We start from the raw sequence: 16,488 nt of genomic DNA on the forward strand, positions 1-16,488 counted from the left end.
GCCAAACAGATTTAGATTCCCAAGTTGACCATTACAGTATAACACTTTTTCCGTCAATTGTTCGTCTGTCCTGCTCACACCTCCAATGGTTGTACACGTTGTCATTAACGTGGCTTCACTCCACATCAGCCACACGGCTTTGCTAGCTAAAACACCGGTGTCGGCACATAAGGACGCTGTCATAGCCGGTCAACCACGTTGATTAGCTGCGTATATATGAATGTGAATCACATTATTGTCTGGACTATGGGATAAGGTGGCATCGTTCTAATCCCATACAGGAGCAGCAAGTCACTTACTGACTAACATTGCAAAACAGAATTGTTAAAGTATTAATTTTAATTTCAATTCAGGTTTGATTTATTTTTGTGCGCAACGCAGATTTTCTGTGCGCAGCTTAGAGGGAACATTGCTGGGTGATACCAGCTGTTTTAGCCAACTTGCTTTGCATTTTAAGATAAAACCTCTTTTCACTGAAATTCTGGTGTTCGTCTCCTTATTTATGTTGCAGCTTTTGAGCCGGTGGTAACATAAGGGAGAAAGTTAACAGAAGGAGAAGGCAAGAGAAAAAAATAACACAGTAGGCAAACCACAGCAACTACCAACATATGCATAAATAACAGTAAATAATAAATAATAATAAGTGCTCACTGAGCAGCCAAGCAGCCACCAGGAGTGAACCCAACCAGATGGCTGGAGTCCTTCTCCCAGCCTCCAGCCCCAGAATGGGGAACACTGGTGTGTCAAAACTAGAGATGGACTGATCCGATATTACGTATTGGTATCGGTCCGATACTGACCCAAATTACTGGATCGGATATCGGCGAGAAATAAAAAATGTAATCCGATCCATTAAATATCAAAAAGCACCTCACAAAACTTCCTACACAGTGTAACTCGGCTCATAACCATAGCAGTTGCAGCAGTATGCATCACGTGATAGAGCCGCTGTGTGTATTTGTAGCCTTGCTAGCAAACCAGCATTTCATCTCCGAGGAAGTTTTCCCAGCGAGAAGTAAAGCAAGTGTGTAAGTTCATCTCTGAATGTCTGTAAAGCATTCTCACGTTAAGCTTAACAACAGATATATGGAGCGACTGCCTCTCTCTCTCTCTCCCTCTCTCTCTCTCTCTCTCTCTCTCTCCTGCTGCTACTTCAATCATGAAACTGATCAATGATCAGCTGATCGGCTTTTCTGTCGAGAGTCCGTCTCTCTTCTTAGTTTTTGGCCCACTTCACACCAGAAAGAGGAAACCAGCGGCTGAACAACAGCAGCATGTTTAAGCTTGATAAGCTGTTGTTAGAATTTATTTAATATTATTTCTACACCAGGATCTTTTTCTACGTAGCTGACAGCTGGTAACTGTGCAGGGGCGGATCTAGCAAAGTTTAGCCAGGGGGGCCGATAGGGCATGAACAGGGAAAAGGGGGCACGAAGACATACTTTTCTTTCTTATTCTCATTTAAAATATCTAGCTTTTAATAAATAATTATCTGACTCTTACACCCAAAGTTTTAATTTTGTGTAAAATATATAGAAGTCCATTACTGTATATAGTAACTGTTAAGTCTAATATACCCTAGTAAGCTGTAGTACTTTTTCCTTTGGGAAGATACCATCTGTGCAGTCTGCAGTTCTGTTGAAGAAAGATGTTGAATCTATTTAATTATTCCTGAAAAATAATTAATTTTTGTGCATTTTCCCCCTGCATCAAATTAAATTTGATTACATCGATTAAGCATCATGAGGAAGAGGGTGGTTTCCTATTTTTTTTTTTTGCTGGGAGTTTGCAACCCTATTAGTTAGGTTGCTTAATATTTCTGCTAAGTACTCTTTAAAATACCAGACTAGGGAGGATGGAGCAGGTTTAAGTTTATTAGATTATGAAATATTTTGGGCGCAGTGTATTTTTTACATACAGGTATAACAGAATAGCTTTAGTGTTGTTATTTATTTAAACTTGAGTATAAACTTATACAAAATGCAGCAAGATAGCACAGATATCAACACATCATAGCACAATAAACACAGACAAGCAACATGGGAAAGAGTTCCAGTGTTTACATCTGATCTGGGACCACTGCAATCTTTCGACTGCGCCTCCAACTGACCCAATGTCCACATCAGAGGGGAGGTAAGCATTGGAGGTGGCGTTGGATCCAGGGTAGGGAGGGTGATGCGTCGGTGAGTTCTTATCGGTATCAGTATATGTATGTGTGTGCGTTTCCATAGTTCAGCTTAGACAGTGTCCTTCGCCCTGCCAGGCTAAGTAAACATTCTTCCAGCCAACCCAGGTGGGCTTGCATGGAATGGGAAGGAACACCCTCAACACAGTCGTTATCAGGGTGTTTTTGTGCGGCTCTGGCCTTGAGCCCACGGCTGGCGCCGAAGGGGTAGCCGGATTATGATAGTAATTTTTCTTTTGCAACAGCTCATGAAAATTTCAAAGCTGTTCTTTGAAACAGACTGAGAGAGTGTTCCAGGGAAAGTAATACAAAAAACACGAGACTAGACAAGGACATAAGCAGGGAAGATAAGGGAGAGGAGAAAAAGTGCGTCCGCCTCCTCCGAGAGCCAAAAGAAGTTTGTTCATTTGTTTTCACAGATGAAACCAGTCAACAGTAAATCAGATGTTAACTCCACATAACCTTCATCTGTAAGCAGTAACCGCTTCCTGTTGTGTGTGTGTGTACTTGTGAAACAGCACTGGATCAATGCATATAACTGATGTGCACATGTCCAACAGAAGAAGGTCGTCATCGTCTGTCCTGCTCCTTATTCTGTCATTATTGCTCCCAGAAATGTGTTATTATTTCAAACATGTGAAGCTGAACTCTGACACATAACATCAAACAGCTCAGCCAACCAGTCACACATTCAAATGTAATGCAGCTCTTTGAGTGTTTGAACCTGCTGTTGTGTTGCTTTTGTGTGCTGGTGTCACTGATGGCTGCTGCTGCCGTGACAACAAACACACAACCACTGTCATGTTGTCTGTCTGTGTGTTAGCAGTGTAGACCTTTGTTGTTAGGGCCAAAGGTCAAAGTTGTAAAGAAACCATGTGGAGTTTAATATCTGATATGAAAGGACACAAAGAGAGCTGAACAACACACAGTTTATTTTTTCAATACGACGTCACAATGACGCCATAAAGTGTCACAAAATCACACACTGCATGAAAACATCTTAAAAAATCTGAAGTTTTTACAGGTTATAGAAGCCAAAGATTTCCAGTTCTGCTCCAATCATGTGAGTAAAGATAATAAATACAAAGGTCAAAGATTTAACTTTGACTTTAAAGCAATATATTAGTCATTGGAGGACATGAACACTTTCTTTGTTTGAGCTTTTTAAAATATTATTTTTTTAGTGCAACATTATGTGACTTCACACTGACACAAAGATTAATATAGTGCACTAATTTACATATCAACACTGCTGACATCAGCACATGATCTATAAAACATTATAACAGTGAGACAGCACTGCCACCATGAGGTCAAACTGGAGGATTGCAGGTAATAGGGAAAAGGAAAACACACAAACATCTATTTCTGATGTGTTTGACTGGAGGTTGTTGATGATTTCACAACATTGTATGTGATGACACTGGTGATGTCATCTTCTCCATCTGCTGAAATGAGTTAAAGTAAACACTTTTATGATTTAAGAATCTAAATGGACCAAATTATGATCACAGAATGGAAACAAAATACCACAATGAATAAGAATGAATATGTAAAAACCTTCAAGTTTCCTGTAAACACATCGTCTCACCAGCAGAACCAGTAACACCAGTAGAACTGCAACAGACTGACCCAATGGGCAACAGCACAGAGAGAAGAACAATGGTGTGTTTGTCTAAAATAAAGCAAAACAGTCATTAAGTTGTCGTCACATTGTGATGTTGAAACCTGCGGAAACACAGACAGGTGAGTGTGTCACCTGTGACAGTGATCCAGCTGTTAATGAGGGGAGGGGCTGTGTGTCTGTGAAGTTGTGTCTCAGCTGTAGGAGCCAAACATGACATGATGGTATCCATATTGTTGCAAATGAGGATCTGATTATATATTCATTTTAATATTGATTTCTTTTGAGAACCAGTGAGAGTCTGTTTCTATTTTCAGTGACTAACAGAAAGCATGAGTTTAAATGTGATGAGATGAAGTGTGAGGTTGTGAGAAAGTGTCTGACTGCATTCATAGATGTGTCCTTTCAGCTGCTCGCTCTGATCCAACCTTTGGTCTCTAAGAAGAGGCTTCAGGGAGATGTTTGTACGTTGGACTGTAGGACCATCAGAAATGTGTGCAGTAACAAAGCAGGCAGCACTGAAAGCAGCTCTAAGTGTTTGTGTTGTTCAATTACTTGTGCACAACAACAAAAATGGGACCTCTCTCATCCAGGGCTGGACTGGGATAAAAAATCGGCCCGGGCATTTTGATTAGAGACCGGCCCACCAAAAATGTGACGTCATTCAGGGGTAAAACCGCAAAGGATTCTGGGAACTTGTGGCAAGCGGTACTAGCGCATGCAGGCTTTCAATTGAACTCAGTTACACAGCGATAAAAAGAAACACAAAAAAGGGCAAGAAACTGTTGTATTATTAACTGCAATAGCCGGTGTTGTGCCAAAAAGTGATTGTCTGCCAAAAACTGATTTCCGGTATTTGCCAAAAACTGATTGCTCGTATTTAAATTGCTATAAGTAACTTGTTGGGCTATAATATGTGAAACATACGTCAAATGCATCCCTCATGGATGACATAAAGTCATATTGAGCTACAAACAACATTAGTGTAACAAGGTAGAAGCCGCAATCAGTCTTTGGCAGTGACTTTTATAGAACCTTTATTTATGCCTTTAAAAAAAAGTCTAATTAACATTAAAAATGTCTTTTGTAAGAAGTAGTTGGACAGCAGAAATGGCTCAAATATTACAATAGTTCTGGGAAAATATTTAAAGTGGGGATAAAGGACCGGATTGGTTATAATGTAAGTACATTAACACAGAGTTGTAAAGATATTTGAAAAAACAGCTAATTTTTTAATTCCATATATAGCCCCTTTGTAAACGCTGTTCACCGAAGTCTATTTACCAACATAGATATTACACATAAAAAATACACGCAAACATTGGAAATCACTTTTTGGCACAACACCTGTTGCATGACAGCCACGGGAAGCCGACGGGTAAAGAGATCGGTTGTTATCGGATTACGTCGTGGAAATTGTTTAAGCCATGTTTCCGAAGTAACAAAGAGCCGATGGATGGCCTGTAAGATTGCTAAACAAGGGGGAGGGTGCATCCCACCTCCTCGGCTGTAATTGGTCCAGCCCAGAGTCGATCATGAACAATTGGCCAATCCAACACCTTTCATTATTTATACCCTTCCCAAAAAAAAAAAATCGATCGGCCCATAAAAACAAAATATTGCCAGCGGCCCACCGGGAGAATGCCCGGTATGCTCTCATCCATCAGTCACCATGTGGACATTTTTCTGACACACTTTGAAGCTGATGGACGTTTTGTGTCTGCACTAAGTACGTTTTCACAGCTATGGCACCGGCAGGATTCACTTTCACAGACTCACAACCACCAGCTTCACCCCTCCCCTCCCCCTCCAGCTGTAGGCTTTAACATTGAGTTTCCCCACACATGTTTACAGACGAGTTAGAGAGCAAGAGAAGAAGAGACGGATTCATAAATGTCTTTGTTTCTGCTCTAACCTTACCCAAACAATGCTGCTCTACAACTCTAGACTACCAGCCACAAAGACAACAGCTGGAGAAACATCTGTCTACCTCTGACATCCACCAGCTCATCCATACAACAAACACACATCAACAACCAGGAAGCAGCTTCACCTCTGATCACACACTCAACTCTACTCACTCACCTGGAGGAACAAGTAGTAAGATGATGCTGATGAGCTCCCATTTCTCTTCCCATGTAGACATGACACTCGTATGTTCCTTCATCATTAATCGTCACATCCTTCAGAATCAAAGACACGTCTCCATCCTTCATCTGTCTGTCCTGCAGATCCACCCGGTTCTTAAAAGATGGATGCTGGTCGTCTGGATCAATTCGCTTATTCTTGTACAAAAGAACATATTCATCTCTCAGGTCAGCTCTGCTCCATTTTACAACACTGATGGGATTATTTAGAGCTCGACATGTCAGAGTGACGTCGTGTCCAGGCTCAGCTGTGATTATTTTCTGAAAGAGGAAACAACACAGAGCAGAGAGGTTAAAGGTCAAAGTACAATTATGATCAGAATGATTGACTTTAAACATTTTGTTTATTTCCTTTGACATTTGAGTTTTTAGTCATGTTGGATTTAATGAACCTCTGAACGTCCAGCAGGTCACCAGTGACCCACTGAGGGGGAATTTTAGCCTCATGCTAAACATGCAAAGTGTCAGAAACTACAAGATGTTAGCTTCCACAGAACAACAACATGTGCTGATAATAAGTGAACATAAAGTGTGAGAGAAAGCAAGTGTCCACCCAGCCTCGTGTCTCCTTCACACACACAGACAAACTGAATCCAGATGAAAATAATCCTCCTGTACTTCTTGTTATCTCGGAGAGAAACTCAGTTTAGTTCAATCTCACCTGCAGAGACGAAGACAAGGACAAACACGAAATGTGGAGCAGAGCAGCGCAGTGCCAGCAGCCATCTCTGTGTCAGTATTTGTGCTGATCCGACTCTTAGTTTGTTCTAAATGTCTGAGTCTGTCGGAGTTTTCAGTCAATAACAGAGCCTGACTTTAAATACTGACTACATCAGATTACATTTAAGCTTGAAATGAAGCTGAAAGTCTGCTTTGAAGAACAGATCTGACTTTCAGCGGCTCACTCGGACTCTGCGCTGTTTGTGGTGCATTCAAGAACCTCGGAAATCTCGCCCTCGGTTTGATTAACCAATAGGCCCACGTGACCTGGTGACGGTCACAGTGTAACAGCTGCCTGCTCAGTGTAACCAAACATCGTGGCGTTATTTGTGTCTGATCTGTGATGAAGCTTCTGCTGTGAATATGTGATAAACATCAGGAGGCAGGTTCACTATAACCAAACCTCCAGACTCACAGTAAACATCATGGCAGTGTTATAAGATACAGCATCCACAGTGTAGAACAAACCTGATGACACCAACTAGAAAACTGAAAAACCAACCAGACATCAGGCTGACGTTGTCATGATGTCACAAAGACGTAATAAAATATCTGTGTTTTCGTGATGCTCTCACTTGTTATCTCCTGTATAACAGTGAGACAGCACTGCCACCATTAGGTCAAACTGGAGCATCGCAGTTAATAATTCTCAGCCTGAACACTGTTGGAACATCAGACCTCCTCGCACTTTGGACTCATTGTTATTCTGAATGTTTGTAGTTTCACTTTGATTCTGTTATGTTCTTCTCTCTGTGGTGATCCTTTGGTTTTCTTGGTGTTTCTGTGCCTCCATGTCTGTGTTTGCTTCAGTGTTTCCTCTGTGTGGCTCATGGAAGAAGCTTGATCTGTGTTTGGTGTTTCACTGACTGAACAGACAGCCTCAGGATTCGTAACAGTGACAGCAAACACACGGGCAGGAAACTCAGGCTAAACTACATCAGCAGCAACAAATGAGAACAATGTGAAGCTGTTGTGTCTCAGAAGATCCTCGTCTGTGCTTTCATGTGCTCTCCTTGGATTATTGACTATTATCAGTTTTCTTGTTTGACTAAAAAAAATCTATCAATTCTGTCCAAAATGTTGCTGCGATGTTTTTAACTCACTCTCATGAATCTTTCAAAGCTTCTGCTTTGGATCCCTGTCAGCTTCAGACTCCAGTTTAATGTCTTGGTTCTTATATTTATGGTGTTGTTTGTGTCATGTGTTCATTTTGATTTTTGCTGCTGGCTTTTTTTAAAAATTACTCATGTAATTTAAAAAGTAAAAAATGACAGATTTCAGACCCTGAAGAAGTCACATGATCACAGAGTCATCAGCATATTTATGTAAAATCCTGATCTTGTTGTATAAAAGAAATAATAATGGTGAAATCACAGCGCTTGGAGGAATCAGAGGGAGATTCATCTTCACATTACACAACAGTAACATTTGAATCACAATTCAAAACAGTGTCACGTAAACTGTGTCAGACCTCTTTGCAGAGCCCCTTAAAGCCCTGCTGCTCAGTGCTCATGGCTTTTTGTTAATCTTGGTCAGTTTAGTCAAATCTGACCGGTGTCTGCACGTTCTGGAGTTACATGGAAGTCCAGAATCCAGCAGCTTGTGTCGTGTTCTCTCTGGACAAGTGAGAAAATTCAGAGCCCAGATGAACAGATTCAACTTTTGGACACATCTATATGTGTTTTGTGGACTTGGAGAAGATGTTTGATTGATCATGTCCCTTTGGGTGTTCTATGGGAGGTGCTTCGGGAGTATGAGGTGTCTGGCTCATTGCTATGGGCCGTTTGATCCTTATACAACAAGCTATACAAGAGCTAGGGCTGTATAAGACAGACTCATTCCCTAAGGGCTGTTCTTTTCACCAGTTCTCTTCATTATTTTTATGGACAGAATTTCTATGTATAGCTAAGTGGCAGAAGGCTTCCACTCGGGTGGTCTTAGAATTTCTTCTCTGCTTTTTGCAAATGATGCGGTTCTGTTGGCTTCATAAGATGTTGGTCTCCAGCTCACTCCACCAAATATGTGAATTGGCCATGGTCCTCAGCCAGAAAAGGGTGAAGAGCCCACTTCAGGTCAGGGATGAGTTACTCACCCAAGTCTTGTTCATAAAAAAGGGTAGAAGTGAGCGCGAGACAGATTGGTGCTGTGGTTTCAGTGATGTGGATGCTGTACGGGTGGTTTAAGCATCTAACAAGGATGTCTCCTGGGTGAGGTGTCTCCTGGGAACACCTTACTGGTCCCAGGCTGTTCCCTCCACGGCCCAGCCCCTGATAAGCGAAAGAAAATGGATGGATGGATTGATGGAAAAATAAATAAATAACCTTCCCTTCTATCTGGCGACAAGTGCATATTTTTTTATTTCTTTTGTGATTTTTTTGGATTTTACTTTTCTTTTCTTGGACTAAATTCAATTTTTAGATTTGGATGTTTTTGACTTCTTTTTTTTTAAAACCTCTACCGTCCTGCATCTGAGTCCTATGTTTCACAAATCAATGCAACAAATTTTTCCTCATGCAAAACATCAATGGTTTTTGGCTCTGTCCCAAGATAAAGAGCAGTTGTACCTGGGTCTCCTTGTTCTGTTTGTCCATAACAGACATCGTCATCTCTCACTGCTGGGTAGACCACAGCTGTATCAGTCTCTGCAAGGTAAACCACATAAAATTATCACAGCAACAGCACTGTTACAGTGGCTTGCAAAAGTATTCGGCCCCCTTGAACTTTTCCACATTTTGTCACATTACAGCCACAAACATGAATCAATTTTATTGGAATTCCACGTGAAAGACCAACACAAAGTGGTGCACACGTGAGAAGTGGAACGAAAATCATACATGATTCCAAACATTTTTTACAAATAAATAACTGAAAAGTCAGGTGTGCGTAATTATTCAGCCCCCTGAGTCAATACTTTGTAGAACCACCTTTTGCTGCAATTACAGCTGCCAGTCTTTTAGGGTCTGTCTCTACCAGCTTTGCACATCTACAGACTGAAATCTTTGCCCATTCTTCTTTGCAAAACAGCTCCAGCTCAGTCAGATTAGATGGACAGCGTTTGTGAACAGCAGTTCTCAGATCTTGCCAGAACGTTCTCAATTGTGGCTCCGATGCTTGAATAACCTTCAAGCTGAGCAGCACTTTGGTCTGCCTGGTGTGTTCTTAAATTGCTATACAAATAAACGATGCTGATAATAATGATCATAAATATATTTTATTTTTATTACTTATCCTTATTACTTATAGCACCAGGAGTACATAATAAGGAGAGGACTCTGGATAAGAATCATGATGCAAACTTGTGGCCATAGTATATACAGTATTCTGGAGAAGGTATAAAATGTCACTGTATATACATGTGTGTGCTAAAGCTAATGTGCCAGAAAAAGGGCGTAGATTTGGCTTTGGCATTGGTGGGGACAGATGATTCAACCCTGTCCTGTTTCTTTTTTTCCTTTTTGTTTTTGCTTCTTGATAAAAAAAAAAGGAGAAATATACTTGCCTACATATGCTATTCTACATGCTTTTAAACCATTTAAAATCACAATTCATAGTTTTACATTTGAATTATATAATGTTAAATTACTATTAAACAAATGACTGACTAAGTATTTTAGACTTTAGTTTACTTCCATATTCCATATAAATCAGGAATCATACAAAAATAAAAATAGCTTCAAATACAGTCATGACAATAAAAGAATATGACTTTAAGGACTTAACAACATTACTTCAGTTATAGTACACCAACATCTCTTACACATTAGCACTAAGGGAACACTGAATGACCTGGTGGTTTTTGTCCATAAAACTACTCATCTAAGATTAACACTAAGTAAAATATGTCTCAGCAAAATGATGCAACATTTTAGGCACTATTGCTCCTATCAATTCATTGAGCTGAGATTTTTTATTCTAAACATGAACTACTGTTACAGCAACAGACATTAATACTACTGGTGCCCCACACAACAACTCAATGTCCACTATGTGAAGGAGCCAAACACATGCCTTCTCCTCTCGTTAACTGAGATAAACTGCTGGCATGTTTGTTTTACATCTATACTGTCCAGTCTCTCCTGGTGGACATACAGCAGCATTGTTTAATCTCATTTGAGTCATTGTTAACCTTATTCATCTTTTAGTCTTCTGAGAGCACTGACGCTTCTTTCAGCCCCAGTACATGAGTTTTATCCTCAGATTAAAATTATTATTATGTGCCTGATGTGCCTCACCTTTGGCCCTGGCTCTTCCCCTCTGACTGCACTAGGACATATTGCTACCTGATAAAATAACACATTGATTCGTGCCATATAAAAAGTGAGACGTGTCAATTCAGATTCTTTGTCAAATATACACCAATGAATCAATTTACATCAGCAGCCTAACAATTGTCATGATGATAAATACTAGTTAATCTACAGCACCAAATCATCAGTCAGTCACCCGTGACCTCGCCTCCTCACCTCTGTCACCTGATAAATAACAGTGAGACATTCCACATACATGCAGTCAGTGTGATTCAAATACAGTCATGAACCATCAGGTCATCATCCAATTCCACCTGTGATCTTGTGTCACCATCACTCTCTGAGCTTTGTGTTGGTTCTTCTGTCACCTGACAAACAGGACAAACATGACAATAAGAATAAAATGTGGAGCTGCTTCAGTGTTTCTGTCAGTTTGTGCAGATCTTGACTCATCAGTAATGTTTGTAGTGTGAGTGCATTTTTAAAACAATTTGTGCAAACTGCACTACAAGGTGGAATATTTGCAAAATCATGACTACCTCATAATATGTGTCTCAAAAATTAACCCTATGAATATGTCAGTGCCATTAGGATGAAATTATTGTGTCACCAACATTTTAACGTTAGACATATAATTCTAACAGCCTCTGTAAACTAATATCCTGGCTCGCTCGAGGCTGCCGTTTTCTCTGACAGTTTCAATCAAAATTAGAAACGCTACTGAGATAACTAATAGTGCTGCCTGTTGTGCAGTTAGTTTACAAAACACGTTGTGCTTAAACTAAACAGAGCTCCCTGAAAGGCACAGCCAATCACATTGGCCATATTTGTCACATGACGTAGGACTCCTGTAGAGAACGTAATTTAACTTTTTCTGCACCGCTGGGTGAATAAGACGTTGACAGATCGTTTTTTTTTTCTTTCTATCGGCTTTGATTTCTTTACTCGAAGAGATCAAATTATTGGTGGGGACAATTCAATAATCGCTGGATATTGGTGGGGACACGTCCCTTCTATCCATGCCAAATCTACACCATATATATATATATATATATAGGGGAGACCGGGGATAGTTGTAACATTTTTGACATTTCTGTCTGTAAATTGGAGCTCTTTTAAGGTAGTGGATTCAAAATGTAATGCAAAGTATTTACATGTCTCGGCTATTAAATAGTGCAGCTATTTTCTCTGCAGCACAATTACCCATTGCATGGTATGGTCTCAAACACAAAGAGTGAAATGTTACAATTAACCCCATAGTCTGGGTTAGTTGTAACATATCCTGGGGTGAAATGTAACACAATGAAATAAGGGTACTAACAAAACATTAACATGTAATTTTTGTTTATTCAACACATGAATGCACTTAGAGCCATTTATGTAGCTATGTGTGTGTGTGACAGATGCAGAAATCTAGCTTTTGAACATATGCCAATCCCCCAAAAAAGACAAATTATGGAATTTTCTGCATCTGAATATTTCATTGATTTTGGTTGGTCTTCCTTGAGTTTGGCCTCATTGGCTCAGTGGGCATTATAACCTACAACTCTTGCACCAATTTTGAACATAACAATGAAGCTGAAAAAATGTAGTTGTTCACCAGCATCGCAATTCCATTACTTTTTATCATGGCTTACCTTGGTGTGGTTTGCAAAGGAAATCTGTTTCTTGCACCCATCCTGATTTATTTCCACTACCAGTACTTCCTACTGGTCCATCTCTGACACAGTGGTCTGCATAACGAATGTGTGGGAACACAAACAGTGGAGGAATTGTGTTGCCAATGGCATTAACCGCATATACAAAAGCGACCAGTAAACCTCTCTCTGCTGATTTCGTTGCCCAAACTTGTTTAATATAAGTTAAAGAAATAGTGTGGTAAGTAGTAACATCTGCATTATTGTTACAACTAACCCAGACTGTTGCTGTTACAACTGACCCAGACTCCTATAGCCATGAACTAGCTAACATTACAGCCAACGGCTAAAACATTAGCACTAAAGACCTACACAGAATATATCCTCATAGGCATACAAATAACATAATTTAAGTTTGATGAGTTTAACTGCAAAGCACATAATGCTATTAGAAATTGAAATAAAGTAGAAAAACTTACTTTTTGGTATACAAATTACTTTTTTTCATGTTAAATTGTCTGTGTTTGACCAAATGTGCTGATTTTTCACATGTGATAGCAGAAATGAACTGGGCATGCACAGGATGAGTCACATCATTTGAAACTTAGCCCTGATTGGAGATATTGGAAGTGTTACAACTGACCCACGTTACAACTATCCCCGGTCTCCCCTATATATATATATATATATATATATATTCTTTCTCGGCTTTCTCCCTTCTGTCCATGCCAAATCTACGCCCTTGGTTATAACAGAAATTCTGTCGCTCGCTCTCCCTCTCTGTCTTTCACTCACACAGACACACACCACCATCAACTTCGCTAAATTGCTAATGAAAAACATGATCAGGCAGCTGTGATTGAGCAGCAATGTCTATCCAACTATTTTAACGGTTGTTGTGGTCGTGATAATTTTGTGAGGCCACATTGAAAAGGCTCGGATGAGCTTTCCAAAGTTCTACAAGTGCCTCCATCGCTTGTGTCCAGATCACAAGCTGCACTGCCTGCCGTCTTTTTCGCTGACATTTGTGTTTGCGCGTGCGCAGTGTGAGAAGCTGCGGTGACACCCTCACGACCAAGCGATTGATGATCGGGAGCTGGTCGTGAGGTGTTAATCGCTTCTCGTTACCCCACGTATACTACACGATGCACGACGGACGATGAAGGCCAAAATCGGGCCGATCGCCAAAACGGTCGCACGACTCAAAAATCGGCTCAAAATGGGCCAAAAATCGCACAGTGTGAGCCCGGCATTAAGGAGATAACACATATCCACAGCAGAAGCTTCACCGCGGATCAGACACAAATAACGCCACGATGTTTGGTTACACTGAGCTGGCAGATGTTACACTGTGACCGTCACCGGGTCACGTGGGCCTGTTAGTTCACCAAACAGACGAGATTTCCGAGGTTCTTGAATGCACCACAAACAGCGCAGAGTCCGAGTGAGCCGCTGAAAGTCAGGTGTGTTCTTCAAAGCAGACTTTCAGCTTTATTTCAAGCTTAAATGTAATCTGATGTAGTCAGTATTTAAAGTCAGGCTCTGTTATTGACTGAAAACTCCGACAGACTCAGACATTTAGAACAAACTAAGAGTCGGATCAGCACAAATACTGACACAGAGATGGCTGCTGGCACTGCGCTGCTCTGCTCCACTTTGCTGTTTGTCCTTGTCTTCGTCTCTGCAGGTGAGATTGAACTAAACTGAGTTTCTCTCCGAGATAACAAGAAGTACAGGAGGATTATTTTCATCTGGATTCAGTTTGTCTGTGTGTGAAGGAGACACCAGGCACGAACTTTAAACTCAGCTTTAGACTCAGGTTGTCTGTTAGTCATTGACAATACCAACAAACGCAGACATTTATAACAATCTCAGTGTCGGAGCAGCAGAAGATAACATGCTTACAATCTGTAACATGTGTACTGCTCTGCTTAACTTTCCAATTTCAGCCTTTTCATGAGATTCAGATGTTAGAAAGCAGTGTAGAACTGGATCAGCAGCTCCTGTGGAAGACTGTACTCCCCCAGTTGTCTCAGGAAGTACATCCTCTGCTGGGTCTTTTTGAGGATAGAGGAGATGTTGGTCTCCCACCTCAGGTCATAGGAGATGCTGGTAAGAACTTGAAGATCTCCACAGTTGATACCGGGCTGTCTGATATGGTGAGGGGGAGCAGTGTTGAGGGATGTCTCCTGAAGTCCACTGTCATCTCTACAGTCTTAAGCATGTTCAGCTACAGATTGTGCTGACTGCACCAGAGTACCAGCCGCTCGACTTCCTGCCGGTATGCAGACTCATCATCATCTTAAATGAGGCCAATGACGGGGGTGTCATCTGCAAACTTTAGGAGTTTAACATCTGAGTTCTTGGAGGTGCAGTCGTTAGTGTAGAGGGAGAACAATAGTGGTGAGAGGACACATCCTTGAGGGGCACCAATACTGAGGGACCGAGTTTCAGAGGTGATCTCCCCCAGCCTCACTTGCTGCTTCCTGTCTGTCAGGAAGCTGGTGATCCACTGACAGGTAGCTGGTGACACGCTGAGCTGGGAGAGTTTGGAGGAGAGAAGTTCAGGCACGATGGTGTTAAAAGCCAAACTAAAGTCCACAAACAGGACCCTGGCATAAGTTCCCGAGCGGTTTAGGCGTTGCAACATGTAATGCAGCCCCATGTTCACTGCATCATCCACCAACCTGTTTGCCCGGTAGGCAAACTGCAGAGGGTCCAACTGGTGGCCTGTAATGTCCTTCAGATGGGCTAACACCAGATGTTCAAAGGATTTCATGACCACATACGTCAACGCGACAGGTCTATAATCATTCAGTCCTGTAATGGCGGGTTTCTTGGGGACCGGGATGATGGCGGAGGGTTTGAAGCAGGAGGGAACTTCACACATTTCCAGGGATCTGTTGAAGATGTGGGTAAAAATGGGAGCCAGCTGCTCAGCACAGGTTTTGAGGCAGGAGGGTGAAACACCGTCTGGTCCGGGGACTTTCCTAGGCTTCTGTTTCTTAAACAATCGGCTCACATCCTGAGTGTATATTCTGAGTTTTAGGGAGCAGGAAAGGGGGGTGAGAGGTGTGATGAAGGTCATTGAGTCAGGATTGGGGAGGGTGATGGTGGTTAAATGGTATTATCTAATAGATAATTTTTGTATTGGTCCAGCTTGTATGTGTAGGACATACAAGGCTGGGTATATCTGGGTATACTTAATATCTGTTATCCAGCTGTGACAGACACAAAGAAGTGTAATGTGTGTGTCAGTGTGATGTGTTGTAGTTTCAGGAGTCAGTATTCAGCTACAACACATTCTGTTCACTTATTATCAGCACATGTTGTTGTTCTGTGGAAGCTAACATCTTGTAGTTTCTGACACTTTGCATGTTTAGCATGAGGCTAAAATCCCCCCTCAGTGGGTCACTGGTGACCTGGTGGATGTTCAGAGGTTTGTTAAATCCAACATGACTAAAAACTCAAATGTCAAAGGAAATAAACAAAATATTTAAAGTCAATCATTCTGATCATAATTGTACTTTGACCTTTAACCTCTCTGCTCTGTGTTGTTTCTTCTTTCAGATCAGAAGATCATCACAGCTCAGTCTGGACAGGACGTCCCTCTGACATGTCGAGCTCCAAACAGCAACATCACAGTTGTAAAGTGGAGCAAAGCTGACCTGGAGTCACGAAATGTTCTTTTCTATTGGACTCGTGACTTTGTTCCAGACGACCAGCATCCATCTTTTAAGAACCGGGTGGATCTGCAGGACAGACATATGAAGGATGGAGACGTGTCTTTGATTCTGAAGGATGTGACGATTAATGATGAAGGAAGATATGAATGCGGTGTCTTAATGGAAGAAGCAATATCATGGGAGCTCACGATCATCTACCTGAGTGTTGATCCTCCAGGTAAGTGAGTATTGAGTAGGACGAT

At 41.2% G+C, this 16,488-nt stretch overlaps 1 protein-coding gene and 2 long non-coding RNA genes across 4 annotated transcripts in view; 1 reads left to right on the forward strand and 2 right to left on the reverse strand.

The window, feature by feature from the left end:
• LOC146521270 (uncharacterized) overlaps positions 1-1,981 on the reverse strand; it is a 244,406-nt gene extending 242,425 nt beyond the window's left edge. Inside the window, exon 1 of the long non-coding RNA XR_014873405.1 lies at positions 1,960-1,981. This is a non-coding gene — a long non-coding RNA (uncharacterized LOC146521270). The remainder of the gene's footprint in view (positions 1-1,959) is intronic.
• LOC146521260 (polymeric immunoglobulin receptor-like) overlaps positions 1-16,488 on the forward strand; it is a 525,395-nt gene that overhangs the window by 422,772 nt on the left and 86,135 nt on the right. The window contains exons 1-2 of one of the 2 annotated variants that reach the window (XM_085154962.1): positions 13,287-14,247; positions 16,131-16,463. The exons of the other annotated variant lie outside the window; for it this stretch is intronic. Of the exons in view, the coding sequence (XP_085011088.1) occupies positions 14,184-14,247; positions 16,131-16,463 (397 nt within the window). The 5' untranslated portion in view covers positions 13,287-14,183. Of the gene's footprint in view, positions 1-13,286; positions 14,248-16,130; positions 16,464-16,488 lie in introns of those variants that run through there. 2 annotated transcript variants of the gene reach the window in all.
• LOC146521281 (uncharacterized) lies at positions 1,993-6,638 on the reverse strand. Its single transcript, XR_014873419.1, has 3 exons — positions 5,895-6,638; positions 3,746-3,860; positions 1,993-3,633 (listed from the first exon to the last, which is right to left on the reverse strand). It is a non-coding gene; the product is annotated as an uncharacterized LOC146521281 (long non-coding RNA).

The sequence above is a fragment of the Neolamprologus multifasciatus genome, chromosome 3, assembly GCF_963576455.1.
Source record: "Neolamprologus multifasciatus chromosome 3, fNeoMul1.2, whole genome shotgun sequence".
NCBI lineage: Eukaryota > Metazoa > Chordata > Actinopteri > Cichliformes > Cichlidae > Neolamprologus > Neolamprologus multifasciatus.